Source organism: Macaca fascicularis, chromosome 3 (genome assembly GCF_037993035.2).
Source record: "Macaca fascicularis isolate 582-1 chromosome 3, T2T-MFA8v1.1".
Classification (NCBI taxonomy): Eukaryota; Metazoa; Chordata; class Mammalia; order Primates; family Cercopithecidae; genus Macaca; species Macaca fascicularis.
In genome coordinates, this window is record NC_088377.1 from 49,379,257 (window position 1) to 49,395,276 (window position 16,020).

General features: G+C 52.8%; 1 protein-coding gene across 1 annotated transcript in view; it reads left to right on the forward strand.

The window, feature by feature from the left end:
* Positions 1 to 14,947, forward strand: part of ZAN (zonadhesin) — a 62,069-nt gene extending 47,122 nt beyond the window's left edge. Inside the window, 13 exon segments of the mRNA XM_045389582.2 lie at positions 979 to 1,190; positions 2,362 to 2,506; positions 4,280 to 4,527; positions 5,751 to 5,880; positions 7,478 to 7,649; positions 8,515 to 8,682; positions 8,941 to 9,015; positions 10,351 to 10,504; positions 10,506 to 10,550; positions 10,652 to 10,790; positions 11,992 to 12,132; positions 14,141 to 14,240; positions 14,361 to 14,947. Coding sequence (XP_045245517.2) covers positions 979 to 1,190; positions 2,362 to 2,506; positions 4,280 to 4,527; positions 5,751 to 5,880; positions 7,478 to 7,649; positions 8,515 to 8,682; positions 8,941 to 9,015; positions 10,351 to 10,504; positions 10,506 to 10,550; positions 10,652 to 10,790; positions 11,992 to 12,132; positions 14,141 to 14,240; positions 14,361 to 14,565 — 1,934 coding nt within the window. The 3' untranslated portion in view covers positions 14,566 to 14,947.
* The last annotated feature ends 1,073 nt before the right edge of the window (positions 14,948 to 16,020 follow it).

Below are 16,020 nucleotides of genomic sequence, written 5' to 3' on the forward strand. Positions count from 1 at the left end.
ATACAAAAATCAGCCTGGCGTGGTAGTGCATACCTGTAATCCCAGCTACCCGGGAGGCTGAAGTAGGAGAATCTCTGGAACTGGGGAGGCAGAGGCTGCAATGAGCCTAGATCACTCCTGGGTGTCAGAGAGAGACTCTGTCCCCACACCCCGCCCCCCACCACAAAAAATATTTTTGGTATATTTTATTGAGATCACATTAAATGTGTACATTCACTGAGGCAGAACTAACATCACCATGTTGCTGAACCTTCCTATCCATGAACATGGTATGCATTTCCATTTGTTCACACTACTTTTGCTTAAGGGCCTTTCTTTAACTCTCCCAACAGAATTAACACCTCCCTTCTCTGTGCCTCCATCATGCCTTGTATACTCTTGCCTGTCAACACACCTACTGATCATGCACATCAAGGTCATGTTGCAGTTACTGTTTGACCACGGTCCTTCATGCTGACTTGGGAGAGTCATTCTTGTTCCTTTTTTTTTTTTTTTTTTTTTTTGAGACAATCTTGCTCTGTTGCCCAGGCTGGAGTGCAGTAGTGTGATCTTGGCTCACTGCAACCTCTGTCTCCTGGGTTCAAGCGATTCTCCTGCCTCAGCCTCCTGAGTAGCTGGGACTACAGGCACCTGCCACATGCCCAGTTAATTGTTGTATTTTTAGTAGAGACGGGGTTTCACCATGTTGGCCAGGGTGGTCTCGATCTCCTGACCTCATGATCCACCCACCTCGGCCTCCCAAAGTGCTGGGATTACAGGCGTGAGCCACGGTGCCCAGCTGCTTGTTCCTTTCTTTCCCCCAAAGCCTGGCACACAACCCATACTTAGTAAATGTTTTCTGAATGAATAACAAAAGAACAAAAAAAAAGCTCCCTAAGCCTTGTTGGTCATCCACCCGTAGCCTGGTTTCTACAATCCCTGCCCACCCTGGCTCCCCTGTGACCCTCTCCACTGACCCACTGTCTCCTTCACCCACAGCTCTGGAATGCCCTGCCTACAGCAGCTACACCAACTGCCTTCCCTCCTGCTCACCCTCCTGCTGGGACCTGGATGGCCGGTGTGAGGGCGCCAAAGTCCCCTCTGCCTGTGCTGAGGGCTGCATTTGTCAGCCCGGCTATGTGCTGAGTGAGGACAAGTGTGTCCCCAGAAGTCAGTGCGGCTGCAAGGATGCCCATGGTGGCTCCATCCCTGTGAGTGGGCATGGGAAATGGGACTGGAGGCAACACAGCTTGAGGGTGGTGCTTTCTCCTTTTCTCCGTCTCTCTCTGCCTGGGATACCCATGACTTTACAGCTGGCCCAGGGGTGTGAAGGCTGGTGTAAGTGGCACATTGATCTCTAGCCAGGTCTGGGCTGATGGCACATGATTTGGGTTTTGGATTTGAGGAATCCAAACAAGGAGCATGTGGCATGGTATAGTGGAAAGACCATGGGCTCATTTCAAGCTGATGTTGGATTGAATCCTGATAGTGCCACTGATGCGTCAGATGACCTCTGTTATCTCCGTTTCCTCATCTGTAAAATGGGTTCAGTAATACCTCCTGCACAACATTATGTAAGACACCAAGCACAAACACAGTGCCTTTTTCTTTTCTTTTCTTTCTTTTTTTTTTTTTTTGAGGTGGAGTCTCCCTCTATTATCCAGCAGGCTGGAGTGCAGTGGCATGATCTCTGCTAGCTGCAACCTCCGCCTCCTGGGTTCAAGTGATTCTCCTGCCTCAGTCTCCTGTGTAGCTGGGATTACAGGCAAGCGCCACCATGCCCTGCTACTTTTTGTATTTTTAGTAGAGATGGTGTTTCGTCATGTTGGCCAGGCTGGTCTTGAATTCCTGACTTCAAGTGATCTGCCCGCCTTGGCCTCCCAAAGTGCTAAGATTACAGGCGTGAGCCACCACACTTGGCCCGCACAGTTGTCTTTTGGATGTTCACATGACACTGTGGCTGCCTCTCACCAGCATTAATTAAACCATTTAGATGGTGGGCTAGGCTGCTGGGGCAAGAGGAAGGAGAACTGGCCCTTCCCTCTTCACTCTTTTTTTTTTTTTGAGACAGAGTCTCACTCTGTTGCCAGGCTGGAGTGCAGTGGCGTGATCTTGGCTCACTGCAACCTCTGCCTCCTGGGTTCAAGCAATTCTCCTGCCTCAGCCTCTCGAGTAGCTGGGATTACATGCGCGGGCCACCACGCCCGGCTAGTTTTTGTGTTTTTAGTAGAGAAGGGGTTTCACCAGGTTGGCCAGGCTCGTCACAAACTCCTGACCTCAGGTGATCCGCCGTCTCGGCCTCCCAAAGTGCTGAGATTACAGGCGTGAGCCCCTGCGCCCAGCCCCCTCCTCACTCTCTTTCTCTTCCTGTAACTTCTACAGCTGGGCAAGAGCTGGGTCTCCCGTGGTTGCACGGAGAAGTGTGTCTGCACAGGAGGAGCCATTCAGTGCGGGGACTTCCGATGCCCCTCTCGGTCCCATTGCCAGCTCAGTTCCGACAACAGCAACAGCAATTGTGTCTCGGACAGTAAGGGGAGCGACCGGGGAGGTTGGAGAGGGGAGCAGTTGGGGCCAGGGCTGAGGTAGAGGAAGAGGCAGGGTGGGAAGGGGCTTAGCCTGAACCCCAGCACAGTCAGGGGTTGGAGCAGGCGACTGGATCAGGAGGCCTGGCCTCCAGTCTGGCTCTTGCCAACTCTGTGGCCATGTGCCAGGTCCTGATCCTCTCTGGAACCCTCCACCTGTAGGGCAGAAAGAGGGGACTGGCCAAGGCGATCCTCCAAGGTTTTTGTTTGCTTGCTTGTTTGTTTTTTGAGACAGAGTCTTGCTCTGTTGCCCAGGCTGGAGTGCACTGGCACCATGATATAGCTCGCTGCAACCTCAAATGCCTGGAATCAAGTGATCCTCACACCTCAGCCTCCCAAGTAGCTGGGACTACAGGCATGGACCACCACACTCAGCCAATTTTGCTATTTTTTTTTTTCCTAGAGATGGGGTCTTGCTATGTTGCCCAAGATGGGCTTGAACTCATGGGCTCAAGTGTTCCTCCTGCCTCAGCCTCCTAAAGTGTTGAGATTACAGGCATGAGCCACTGTGCCCGGCCCCTCTAAGGTTTTTAATCAGGCCAGGAGAGAGAGGAAGTTGAAGATCAAGGATCCAGGGAGGCTGGGCATGGTGGTTCACACCTGTAATCCCAGTACTTGGGAGGCTGAGGTGGAAGAGTCACTTCAGCCCAGGCGTTTAACACCAGCCTGGCCAACATAGGAAGACCCTGTCCCTACAAAAAAATTTAAAATAAAAAAAAAATAAGGTGTAGTGGCTTGTGCCTGCAGTCCCAGCTACTCAGGAGGCCGAGGCAGGAGAATTGCTTAAGCTTAGGAGTTTGAGGCTGCAGTGAGCTATGACTGCACCACTGCACTCCAGCCTGGGACACAGAATGAGACCTTGTCTCAAAAAAATAAAATAATAATAATAATAAAAAGGCCTTTAATTGAATGTCAGCAGGTATTGGGGAAAAAAAAAAGTCCAGGTATCAGGCCTGGTGGCTTATGCCTGTAATCTCAGCACTTCAGACTTTGGGAGGCTAAGGTGGGAGGATTTCTTGAGGCCAGGAGTTCGAGACCAGCCTGGGCAATGTAGTGTGGCCCCCATTTCTAAAAAAAGAAAAAAATTAGCTGAGGGTAGTGGTACGCACCTGAAGTCCCAGCTACTCTGGAGGCTAAGGCAAGAGGATCGCTTGAGACCAGGAGTTGGAGGCTGCAGTGAGCTATGATTGTACCACTTGCACTCCAGTCTGGGTGACAGAATAAGATCCTGTCTCAAAAAGAAAAGAAAAAGAAGAAAAAAAGAGAAAAGAAAAGTTCGAGGGAGCCTGAGCCTAAGAGGGTGGTCACAGGGGATGTCACCGTAGGGGAGGGACTTTGGGGACCGTTACACCTGGGCAGGGTCCCTTCTCAGTCTTTTGTTTTGTTTTTTGTTCTTTTTTTGAGATGGTGTCTCACTCTGTCACCCAGACTGGAGGGCAGTGGCGTGATCTCGGCGCTCACTGCAACCTCCGCCTCCCAGGTTCAAGCAATTCTCTTGCCCGGTAGAGAACTACCAAGTAGCTGGGATTACAGGCACGCACCCACCATACCCGGCTAATTTTCGTATTTTCAGTAGAGACAGGGTTTTGCCATGTTGGCCAGGCAGGTCTCAAACTCCTTACCTCAGGTCATGCACCCACCTTGGCCTCCCAAAGTTCTGGGATTACAGGCATGAGTCACTGCGCCCGGCCCCTTCTCACTGTTTGACTTCTTCGCAGAGTCTGAACAATGCTCAGTCTACGGGGACCCCCATTACCTCACATTTGACGGCTTCAGCTACCGCTTCCGGGGCCGCATGACCTACGTTCTGATCAAGACTGTGGATGTACTGCCTGAGGGGGTGGAGCCCCTCCTTGTGGAGGGACGCAACAAGATGGATCCGCCCAGGAGCTCCACCTTCTTGCAAGAAGTGATTACCACTGTCTATGGCTATAAAGTGCAGCTCCAAGCTGGTCTGGAGCTTGTGGTAAGAGCTGGGCCAGGGCCTGGTGGGTGTGGGGAGGCAGGTGGACCAGGTAAGCCACCTGGAGTAGAAAAGTCAGAGATCCCTGTTCCCTGGGACGTTTGTGACGGTTGGGCTGGTTGTAAAATCAGGGTCAGCAGGATGCAGTAGTTCACGCCTGTAATCTCAGCTACTCAGGAGGCTAAGACAGGAGGATCACTTGAGCCCAGGAGTTCAAGACCAGCCTGAGCAACATAGCAAGACCCCACATCTCTGCAAAAAATTTGAAATGAGCTGGGTATGGGGGCGCACACCTGTAGTTCCAGCTATTGGACAGGCTGAGGCTGGAGGATCTCTTGAGCCCAGGAGTTTGAGGCTGCAGTGAGCCAAGATCTTGCCACTGCACTTTAGCCTGGGTGACAGAGAGAAAGTGTCTCAAAACCAAAAACAAATTCAGCAACAAGCTCTTGTCGTGTGGGGAGGCAGCAGAGGCTGGCAAGACACAAGAGGAAGAGAGGAGGAGGAGGACAGAACATGAGGTGTGTGAAGGTCAATCCTGGGCTGAAGAACCAATGGCATCCACTACACCAATGTATTTTTATTTTTTGAGACAGAGTCTCGCTCTGTCACCCAGGCTGGAGTGCAGTGGCACCATCTCAGCTCACTGCAACCTCACCTCCAAGGTTCAAGTGATTTTCCTGCCTCAACCTCCCTAGTACCTGGGACTATAGGCATGTACCACCACACCCAGCAAGATGGGTTTTTGTATTTTTAGTAGAGACACGGTTTCCCCATGTTGGCCAAGCTGGTCTGGAACTCCTGACCTCAAGTGATCCGCCTGCCTCAGCCTCTCAAAATGCTGGGATTACAGGTGTGCGTCACCATGTCCGGTTAATTTTTGTATTTTTAGTAGAGATGCAGTTTCTCCATGTTGGCCAGGCTGGCCTGGAACTCCTGACCTCAAGTGATCTGCCCACCTTGGCCTCCCGAAGTGCCGGGATTACAGGCGTGAGCCACCACACCCAGCCTCACTGCACCAATTTTTTGCAAGGAAGGACTTGGGCTGGGAAGGGGGCAGACCTCACAGAAACGTCCGCCACATGAATAGCAAAGCCCACTGGGGTATCTTATTCCACTGTCTGCACGGAGACGTATGGAGATGACCCGGAAAAGCAAAGCCCAGCCAGGAAACGGCAGCAGGTCAGGTGGATTCAGCGCTCCCTGTTGCTCCTGTCTTCCCTCTTTAGGTCAACAACCAGAAGATGGCCGTCCCCTACAGGCCGAATGAGCACCTGCGGGTCACCCTGCGGGGCCAACGGCTCTACCTGGTCACCGACTTTGAGCTGGTCATCAGTTTCGGTGGAAGGAAAAATGCAGGTACCGGAGAGAGGGGAAAGAAGAGCAGAAGGGCCGTTTCTGAGAAGTTGGAGGGAAAATCCTATCTAAGATAGGCAAATCCTGGTGAGCGGACTCAGCCCGGTAGTGGGGCACCCAGCTCCACAGGAGGACCAGGAGGAGGTCGGGTGAGAACAGGTGGAAAGCAGGGGGCAGAGTCTTGGCCAGGCGCTGTGGCACCAACCTGTAATCCCAGAGCTCTGGGAAGCTAAGGCAGGAGGATCGCTTGAGGTCAGAAGCTCAAGACCAGCCTGGGGAACATAGCGAGACCCCCGTCTCTACAAAAAAAAAATGTTTAAAGGCCATGCGCGGTGGCTCATGCCTGTAATCCCAGCACTTTGGGAGGCTGAGGCAGGCGGATCACCTAAGGTCAGGAGTTCAAGACCAGCCTAGCCAACATGGTGAAACCCCATCTCTACTAAAAATACAAAAATTAGCTGGGTGTGGTGGTGGGGGCCTGTAATCCCAGCTACTTGGGAGGCTGAGGCAGGAGAATCACTTGAACGTGGGAGGCGAAGGTTGCAGTGAGCTGAGATGGTGCCACTGCATTCCAGCCTAGTGACAAGAGCAAAACTCTGTCTCAAAAAAAAAAAAAAAAATTTTAAATGAGACAGGTATGTTGGTACATGCCTGTAATCCCAGATTCTGGAACTGGAGACGCTAAGACAGGAGGATCACTTGAGGCCAGGCATTCGAGACCAGCCTGGGCAAACATAGCAAGACCCCATCTCTACAAAAAATAAAAATAAAAAATTAGCTGGATGTGGTTGTGCACACCTGTAGTCCCAGCTACTGGAAAGGCTGAGGAGAGAGGATCACTTGAGCCCAGGAGTTGGAGGCTGCAGTGAGCCATGATTGAGCCACTGTACTCCAGCCTGGGCAACAGAGCAAGACCCTGCTTTAAAAAAGTTAATTAAGGCCGGGCGTGGTGGCTTACGCCTATAATTCCAGCACTTTGGGAGGCTGAGGCAAGCGGATCATGAGGTCAGGAGATGGAGACCATCCTGGCTAACACAGTGAGACCCCGTCTCTACTAAAAATACAAAAAATTAGCCAGGCATGTTGGCGGGTGCCTATAGTCCCAGCTACTCGGGAGGCTGAGGCAGGAGAATGGAGTGAACCTGGGAAGCAGAGCTTGCAGTGAGCGGAGATCGTGCCACCACACTCCAGCCTGGGCGACAGAGCAAGACTCTGTCTCAAAAAAAAAAAAAAAGTTAATTAAATAAAAAGAGTAAGGGCTGGTTTCAGTGCTCATGCCTGTAATCCCAGTACTCTGGGAGGCCGAGGCAGGCAGATCACTTGAGGTCAGGAGTTCTAGACCAGTTTGGCCAACATGGTGAAACACCGTCTCTACTAAAAATATAAAAATTAGCCAGGCATGATGGTGTGTGCCTGTAGTCCTAGCTACTTGGGAGGCTGAGCCACGAGAATTGCTTGAAACTGGGAGGCGGAGGTTGCAGTGAGCCAAGATCACGCCACTGCACTTCCAGCCTGGGCAACAGAGCAAGACTCTATCTCAGAAAAAAAAAAAAAAAAAGAGTAAGGAGTCTCACTTCTGGGGGCCCCCTTCCTCCCACAGTGATCTCCCTACCCAGCATGTACGAGGGGCTCGTGCGTGGCCTGTGTGGAAACTACGACAATAACCGCAAGAATGACATGATGCTGCCCAGTGGCGCCCTGACCCGGAACCTCAACACCTTTGGCGACAGCTGGGAGGTGAAGACCGAGGACGTCCTCCTCCGCTTCCCCAGGTGCGTGGCCTGGAAGGGATGAAGCTGGGGAGGTGAACAACAGTGTCTGTGCACGGTGGCCGCTAGCCCTCCTGTCCTCAGCAGAGGATGAAACTCCAAGGAGAGGGTGCAGAGAGGCCTGGATCCTCCAATTCCGTCATTCCCTCTCACCTGACTCTGGGGGTACCCGCTCAATGGAAATCCCACTCTGTGCCCCCGCTCTGCGCTCAGCCTGCCTTCCCAGTTCTTCTTCTTCCTTCTTTTTTTCCTTCTTCCTTCTTTCTCCTCCTCCTCCTCCTCCTCCTTTTCCTCCTCCTCCTTTTTCTCTTCCTCCTCCTCCTCCTTTTCCTTCTTCTTCTTCCTCTGTCACCCAGGCTGGAGTGTAGTGGCGTGATCTCAGCTCACTGCAACCTCTGCCTCCCAATTTCAAGCGATTCTCGTGCCTTAGTCTCCCGAGTAGCTGGGACTACAGGCATACACCACCACTCTTGGCTAATGTTCATATTTTTAGTAGAGATGGGGTTTCACCATGTTGACCATACTGGTCTTGAACTCCTGACCTCAAGGGATCCGCCCACTTTGGCCTCCCAAAGTGCTGGGATTACAGGTGTGAGCCACCACACCCAGCCCCATTTCTTATTTCTTTTTTTAAAATATATTTTTTAGAGATGGGGTCTTGCTCTGTTACCCAGGTTGGAGTGCAGGGGCGTGATCTTGGCTCACTGCAGCCTCCACCTCCTGGGCTCAAGTATCCTCCTGCCTCATCTCCCAAGTAGCTGGGACTCCAGGCAGGCACCACCACACCCGGCTAATCAGTTGTTCTTCTTCTTTCCCCACTTCACCTTCCTCGGGGCCTCACCTGACCCCGTGGCTGTCTCTGCCGCAGGGCTATACCAGTGGAGGAAAGACGAGGGGTGGAACTGGGCCTCCGCGTGTCCGAATGTAGCCCGGAGCAGTTGGCGAGCAACAGCACCCAGGCCTGTAGGGTGCTGGCAGACCCCCAGGGCCCATTTGCTGCCTGTCACCAGACAGTGGCCGCAGAGCCCTTCCAGGAGTGAGTCATGGGCCCAGGACTTGCGGGAATGGCCCAGGTGCCTGCTCTGGTCTTTCCCTGGGGCCTCGTGCCCACTTCCTGACCCAAGCTCTGTGTGGTTCACTCCTCCGTTCTCCCTGTGGCCTCATTTCCTTGTGACCCTCCCTGGACACCGACTGATGTCTTTCTATTTGGGGTTCCAGGCTCTCTTCTGCAGGGGTGGGTCTCCTCCCCTCCCCAAACTCTGACTGCACCCTTCCTGCCCCCTCTCCGCCCCAGGCACTGCGTGCTGGATCTGTGCTCCACTCAGGACCCAAGAGAGCAAGAGGAGCTGCGCTGCCAGGTCCTCAGTGGGTACGCCATCCTCTGCCAGGAGGCGGGCGCTGTCCTGGCTGGCTGGCGGGACCGCACCCTCTGCGGTGAGGCACTGCCCCTCCCCGTGCCGACCCTGACCCCTCTGCCATCCACCTCTGCTGAACACTTTTCCCACCACTGCCTCATCTCGGACTTTCTGTCTTAGTCTCAGCATCCCTCGAATTTCTGTCTCAGTCCCAGGTCCAAGTCAGCACAACCAGCAGCTTGCCTCCTTCTCTGCCCCTACCTGGGAGCCTCCCAACCCCATCCCACATCCCACTCCTTCCTGTCAAGGTCCACCTCTGCTCAACCAGTTCCTTCAAACGCTCTAATGTTGCAGACAAAAAGACCCTGGATGGGCTGGGCGTGGTGGCTCACACCTGTAATCCCAGTGCTTTGGGAGGCCGAGGCTGGAGGATGGCTTGAGCCCAGGAGTCCCAGGCTGCAGTGAACCATGACCGCACCACTGCACCCCAGCCTGGGCAACAGAGCAGCATCCTATTTTAAAAAAAAAAAAAAGAAAAGAAAGAAAGAAAAAGAAAAAAGAAAGAAAGAAAAAGAAAAGACTAGACAGGCTGGGCGTGGTAGCTCACACCTGTAGCTTCACCACTTTGGGAGGCTGAGGCGGGAGGATCAATTGAAGCCAAGAGTTTGAGACCAGTTTGGGCAACACAGTGAGACCCCATCTCTATAAAAATTTTAAACAAATTAGCCAGGTGTGGTGGTGCATGACTATAGCTCCAGTGACCAGGGAGACAGGTGGGAGGATCACGGGAACCCAGGAGTTGGAGGCTGCAGTGAGCTGTGATAACACCAGCCTGGGCACTCCAGCCTGGGCGACAGAGTGAGACTCCATCTCAAAAAAAAAAAAAAAGAAAAAGAAAAAAAGACCCTAGATGAAGCTGCGATGCGTTCTGGCTTCCTGCCTATAAGCAACTCTGAGTGTTTTTGTTGTTGTTGTGGTTGTTTGAGACGGAGTTTTGCTCTTTGTCGCCCAGGCTGGAGTGCAATGGTGCGATCTTGGCTCACTGCAACCTCCGCCTCCCGGGTTCAAGTGATTCTCCTGTCTCAGCCTCCCGAGTAGCTGGGATTTCAGGTGCCCGCCACCATGCCCGGCTCATTTTTGTATTTTTAGGAGAGAGGGGATTTCACCATGTTGGCCAGGCTGGTCTTGAACTCCTGACCTCACGTGATCCACCTGCCTCATCCTCCCAAAGTGTTGGGATTACAGGTGTGAGCCGCTGCGTCCAGCCTACTCTGAGTTTTATTGGGTGACCTTGCCCCTGTTTGGCCTGCCCAGCCCCAGCCAACTTCTGACCATGATTGTCCCCACAGCCATGGAGTGTCCAGCAGGTACTATGTATCAGAGCTGTATGACACCCTGCCCAGCGTCCTGTGCCAACCTGGCGGACCCCGGGGACTGCGAAGGCCCCTGTGTGGAAGGCTGTGCCAGCATCCCAGGCTATGCCTACAGCGGCACCCAGAGCCTCCCGCTGGCTGACTGTGGCTGCACCAGCAATGGCATCTACTACCAGGTCCGGGCTGGCAGCGGGAGGGCCCGGGGAACAGAGGTGCCAAGGAGAGCCAGACCAGGGATGGAACCGGAACGTCTCCTCCTGACCCCTCCCCTTTCTAGCTGGGCAGCAGCTTTGTGACTGAGGACTGCTCTCAGCGCTGCACCTGTGCCAGCTCACGGATCCTGCTGTGCGAGCCATTCAGCTGCAGAGAGGGGGAGGTCTGCACCCTGGGGAACCACACCCGAGGCTGCTTTCCAGGTGAACCTGCACCCCTGCCCGGTTCCAAGCTGCCCCATGCCCTGGGGCATCCATGGACCAAGGATCGTCCCCTTGTTGTCCTGGGGACTCTTCCACATTGATTTCAGGACGTCTGTCCCTGCCTTTGTAGGGAGAGACAAAGGGCAAAGATCTCCCCTTCCCTAAGCATCCACGACCTGCCCAATCCTTCCCTAGCATTCCTTCCCATTATCTCCTTCAGCCCTGGTGGTTAGCACAGCACTTCTAATTTATACATAACAAACATGGAGTTCAGAGAGGTTAAGCAGTTTCCTGCCTGTAATCCCAGCATTTTCCAAGGTGAAGTGGGAGAATTGCTTTGAGCTCAGGAGTTCAAGATCAGCCTGGGCAATACAGGGAGACATCGTCTCTACTAAACATTAAAGAAAAAAAGAGCTGGGTGTGGTGGTGCACTCCTGTAGTCTCAGCTACTTGGAAAGCTGAGGTGGGAAGATCACTTGAGCCTAAGAAATTGAGGCTACAGTGAGCTATAATTGTGCCACTGCACTCCAGCCTGGGTGACAGAGTGAGATCCTGTCTCTAAAAAGAAGAGAAGAGAAGGGAGGAGGGGAGGGAAGGGGAGAGGAGGGAAGGAAGGGAGGGAAAGGAGGGGAGAGGAGGGGAGAAGAGACAGAGGGAGGGAGGGAGGAAGAGAGGAAGAAAGGAAAGAAGAGATGAAAGAGTTTCGAAGGGCCGGTGCACGGTGGCTCACGCTTGTAATCCCAGCACTTTGGGAGGCCGAGGCAGGCGGATCACAAGGTCAGGAGATTGAGACCATCCTGGCTAACACGGTGAAACCCCATCTCTACTAAAAAAATACAAAAATTAGCCAGGTGTGGTGGTGGGCGCCTGTAGTCCCAGCTACTTGGGAGGCTGAGGCAGGAGAATGGTGTGAACCTGGGAGGTGAAGCTTGCAGTGAGCCGAGATCGCGCCACTGCACTCCAGCCTGGGCGACAGTGCAAGACTCCGTCTCAAAAAAAAAAAAAAAGAGTTTCGAAGGAAGGAAGTTTCCCCAAAGCCCAGGGCTAGTGAGGCAGGGTTGGGAGCCAGGCTGGCTGACCCCTGGCCAGTCTCTGGCAGCCACTACTTTCTGCCCTGGCGTCCCAGCCTCCAGCCAGCCCTCCCCTGAGCAGGGAATGTCCTCCCAGGGCCCCCCTCCCACAACCCTGTCTGTCCTTGCAGAAAGCCCGTGTCTGCGGAACCCCTGTCAGAATGACGGGCAGTGTCAGGAGCAGGGAGCCACCTTCACCTGCGACTGTGAAGTTGGTTATGGGGGAGACCTCTGTACGGAGCCTCGAGATGTGCCACCTCCCAGAAAGCCAGGTGAGGGCATCATCCAAGGCCCTGTACCCTCACAGCCTCTTCCCGGCTGACAACCACAGAATGATTCTATATGTATTATATTCACATATAGAATTATATGCATTATAATATGTTATAGATATATATTATAAACAATATCGATTTGTATATATAATTGATATTAATATATTATGTTGTATGTTAATTATATATTTATATATTGCATATATTATAGTAGGAATTGTATTATAATATAATCCCTAGAAATTAGCCAGACAAGCATCCTCAAAAAACCAGTCCTGGCCGGGCGCGGTGGGTCATACCTGTAATCCCAGCACTTTGGGAGGCCGAGGTGGGCGGATCACAAGGTCAGGAGATCGAGACCATTCTGGCTAACACGGTGAAACCCTGTCTCTACTAAAAATTCAAAAAGTTAGCCAGACGTGGTGGTGTGTGCCTGTAGTCCCAGCTACTCAGGAGGCTAAGGCAGGAGAATCACTTGAACCCGGGAGGTGGAGGTTGCAGTGAGCCAAGATCAAGCTACTGCACTTCAGCCTGGGTGACAGAGCAAAAATCTGTCTCAAAAAAAAAAAAAAATTAGCTGGGTATGGTGGCGCACAGTTGTAATCCCAGCTACTCGGAGGCTGAAGCACGAGACTCGCTTGAACCCGGGAAGCAGAAGTTGCCATGAGGTAAGATCGCACTACTGCGCTCCAGCCTGGGTGACAAAGCAAGACTCCATCTCAAAAAAAAACCAAAAACCAAAAACCAAAACAAAACAAAAAACCAGTTCCTGTGCCCACCTCCTACCTATATACTGTGGAATCTTCTCTCTGAAGCCCAGCTCCCCATTCCTGTGACCTGTATCTCTCACCCCTGCTGCTTCCTCCTCCTGTGTCCATCGGTGCCTCTCCAGCACCTTCCACTGTCCTTCCCTGTCCCAAACTACAATTTCCATGAGCCTCTGGGCCAGCGGTTCTCCAGCTTTATCTTGTCTAAGATTGAAGAGGGGGTAACTTGTGAACATGTGTATTCCAGAACACACCCCGAAAGATCAGATCCGGTAGGTCTGGAGTGGGCCCAGGAATCTTTTTTTTTTTTGAGACAGAGTCTTGCTCTGTTGCCCAGGTTGGAGTGCAGTGGCATGATCTCCACTCATTGCAACCTCCGCCTCCCAGCTTCAAGTGATTCTCCTGTCTCAGCCTCCTGAGTAGCTGGGATTACAGGCGCCGGCCACCACGCCTGGCTAATTTTGTATTTTTAGTAGAGACAGGGTTTCGCCATCTTGGCCAGGCTGGTCTCGAACTCCTGACCTCAGGTGATCCTCCCACCTCAGCCTCCCAAAGTGCTGGGATTACAGGCATGAGCCACCGCACCCAGTCAGAATCTGCATTTTCAACAAGGGCCCAGGAAACTATGGAAGTGACTCCAGGGCTACTCTTTGAGAAATGCTGGCTGAGATGACACCTGGACTCTAGGGCACCTACGAGGAACAGCTACCCCCTCTAAATAGGCTTAAGGGAGGGCAGGCATGGTGGTTCATGCCTGTAATTCCAGGACTTTGGGAGGCTGAGGCAGGAGGATCGCTTGAGCCCAGGAATTCAAGACCAGCCTGGTAACATAGCAAGACCCCATCTCTACAAAACATCACGAAAATTAACTGGGTGTGGTGGCATGTGCCTGTAGTCCCAGCTACTTGGAAAGGAGGCTGAGGTGGGAGGATCGCTTGAGCCCGGGAGTTCAAGGCTGCAGAAAGCTTTGATTTGGCTACTGCACTCCAGCCTGGGCAACAGAGCCAGACCCCGTCTAAAAAGGCTTATGGGAAACAGAAAACATTGTGGGGGTAGGGGCGCTAAGACCTTGGAGTCCCTGGAGGTGAGAACCTCCTGGAGGGAGAAGCAGACACACCTAGAGATTTAGAGAGATGAGGTGCCCTGGGGTAGCACGCAGTCCCCAAAAGGGAGTGCCCATCAGTCCCCACCCTTCCCGTCTCACGTTCGACCTAATGTCTCTTCCCCGCACCTGGAAGCATCTAACCCGGTGGCCGTCCTACTGGGACTGCTGGTGCCTGTGGTGGTCGTAGTACTGGCTGTGACCAGAGAGTGCATTTATAGAATGAGGAGGAAGAGGTGAGTCCTGGAAAGAGGAAGGGCGGGTGGGGTGTGCAAATGGGGAAGTGCAAACGGGGGAGCGGCTGGGCCCATAAAGGGCCACTCGGGGACCCATGTCTATTCCCCCATGCCTTCTAGAGAGAAAATGCAGAGCCAGGAGCGAGACAGACTGGCCAGGCTGGTGGACACAGGTGAGAACCGACCCCACAGCCCGGAACCTCGGGGCCTAGAGTTGAGTCTCCTCTCATACATGGTTTTCTTGCTTTCTCCTCAGATATTGTTCTGGACTGTGCCAGTTAAGTTGCTCAGTTTTGAGTTGTCTTCAAACAAGAAGATTAAATAAATATACGTATTTATTTATTTGAGACAGGGTTTTGCTCTATCATCCAGGCTGGAGTGCAGTGGCACAATCAGAGCTCACTGCAGCCTCAACCTCCTGGGCCTCCTGCCTCAGCCTCCCGGGTAGCTGGGACTGCAGGCATGCGTCACCATGAGGGTTAAATTTTAACATCGTTGTTTTTGTAGAGATAGGGGAGAGGGTCTCACTATGTTGCCCAGGCTGGTCTCAAACTCCTGGCCTCCAGCAATCCTCCCGCCTTGGCCTTCCAGGGCACTGCAGTTACAGGCATTAGCCACGGCACCTGGCCAAAATTATTTATTTTTGTTTTGTTTTTTTGTTGAGACAGAGTCTCGCTCTGTCTCCCAGGCTGGAGTACAGTGGTGTGATCTCTGTTCACTGCAACCTCCGCCTCCTGGGTTCAAGCAATTCTTCTGCCTCAGCCTCCTAAGTAGATGGGATTACAAGTATGCACTACCTTGCCTGGCTAATTTTTGTATTTTTAGTAGAGATGAGGTTTTGCCATGTTGGCCAAGCTGGTTCCCGAACTCCTGACCTCGAGTGATCCACCCAACTCGGGCTCCCAAAGTGCTGGGATTACAGGCGTGAGCCACCGTGCCTGGCCCAAAATTATGTATTTTTGAGACGTGAATGTCCACATGATTATGGTGGAGGAAGTTGGGTCTTAGATGGAGGAAAACGAGGGAGAGAGGCACGTGGAGGACTAGGTAGGGCTGGGTTCTGTGCAAAATGTCTAGAGGGGAGAGGAACCTAGGTTTGAGGTAAGGGTGTTGTCCCTGAGAGAAAACCACATGGGGGTGGCCCATTCGGTCCCGGCAAGGCTGACATCACTGGGGGAGACAGAAGGAGCAGGGAGGGCAGAAGGAACAGGGCAGCCAGGGGAATGGAGGGTGGGATGCAGCCCCAGACCCTTGGCTTCTGATTTAGGAGAAGACTTCACCCCAGGAATCCGAGTGCTTAGAGGATATGGCCTCTGGCTCCCCACCAAGGTGATTCTGAGAAATTTTACATATCAAATAGAGACTAAGGTTGGGGAATGTGGCTTTTTCTTTTTTCTTTTTTTTTGGAGACAAGGTCTCACTCTGTTGCCCAGGCTACAGTGCAGTGGTGCAGTCATAGCTCACTGCAGCTTTGACCCCCTGGGCTCAAATGATCCTCCCATCTCAGCCTCCTGAGTAGCTGGTACTACAGGTAGGCACCACTACGCCTGGCTAATTTTGATGTTTTTTGGAAGAGAGAGGGTCTCACTATGTTGCCCAGGCTGGTCTTGAACTCCTGGGCTCAAAGAGCTCAGCCTGCCTCCACCTCCCAAAGTACTAGGAATACACGTGAGCCACCTCGCCCAGCCAAATGTGGCCTGCCTGCCTTCCCTCCCTCCCTTCCTTCTTTCCTTCCTTCCTCCATCCTTCCCTTCTCCTTCCCTTCCTTTTCTTCCTCTCT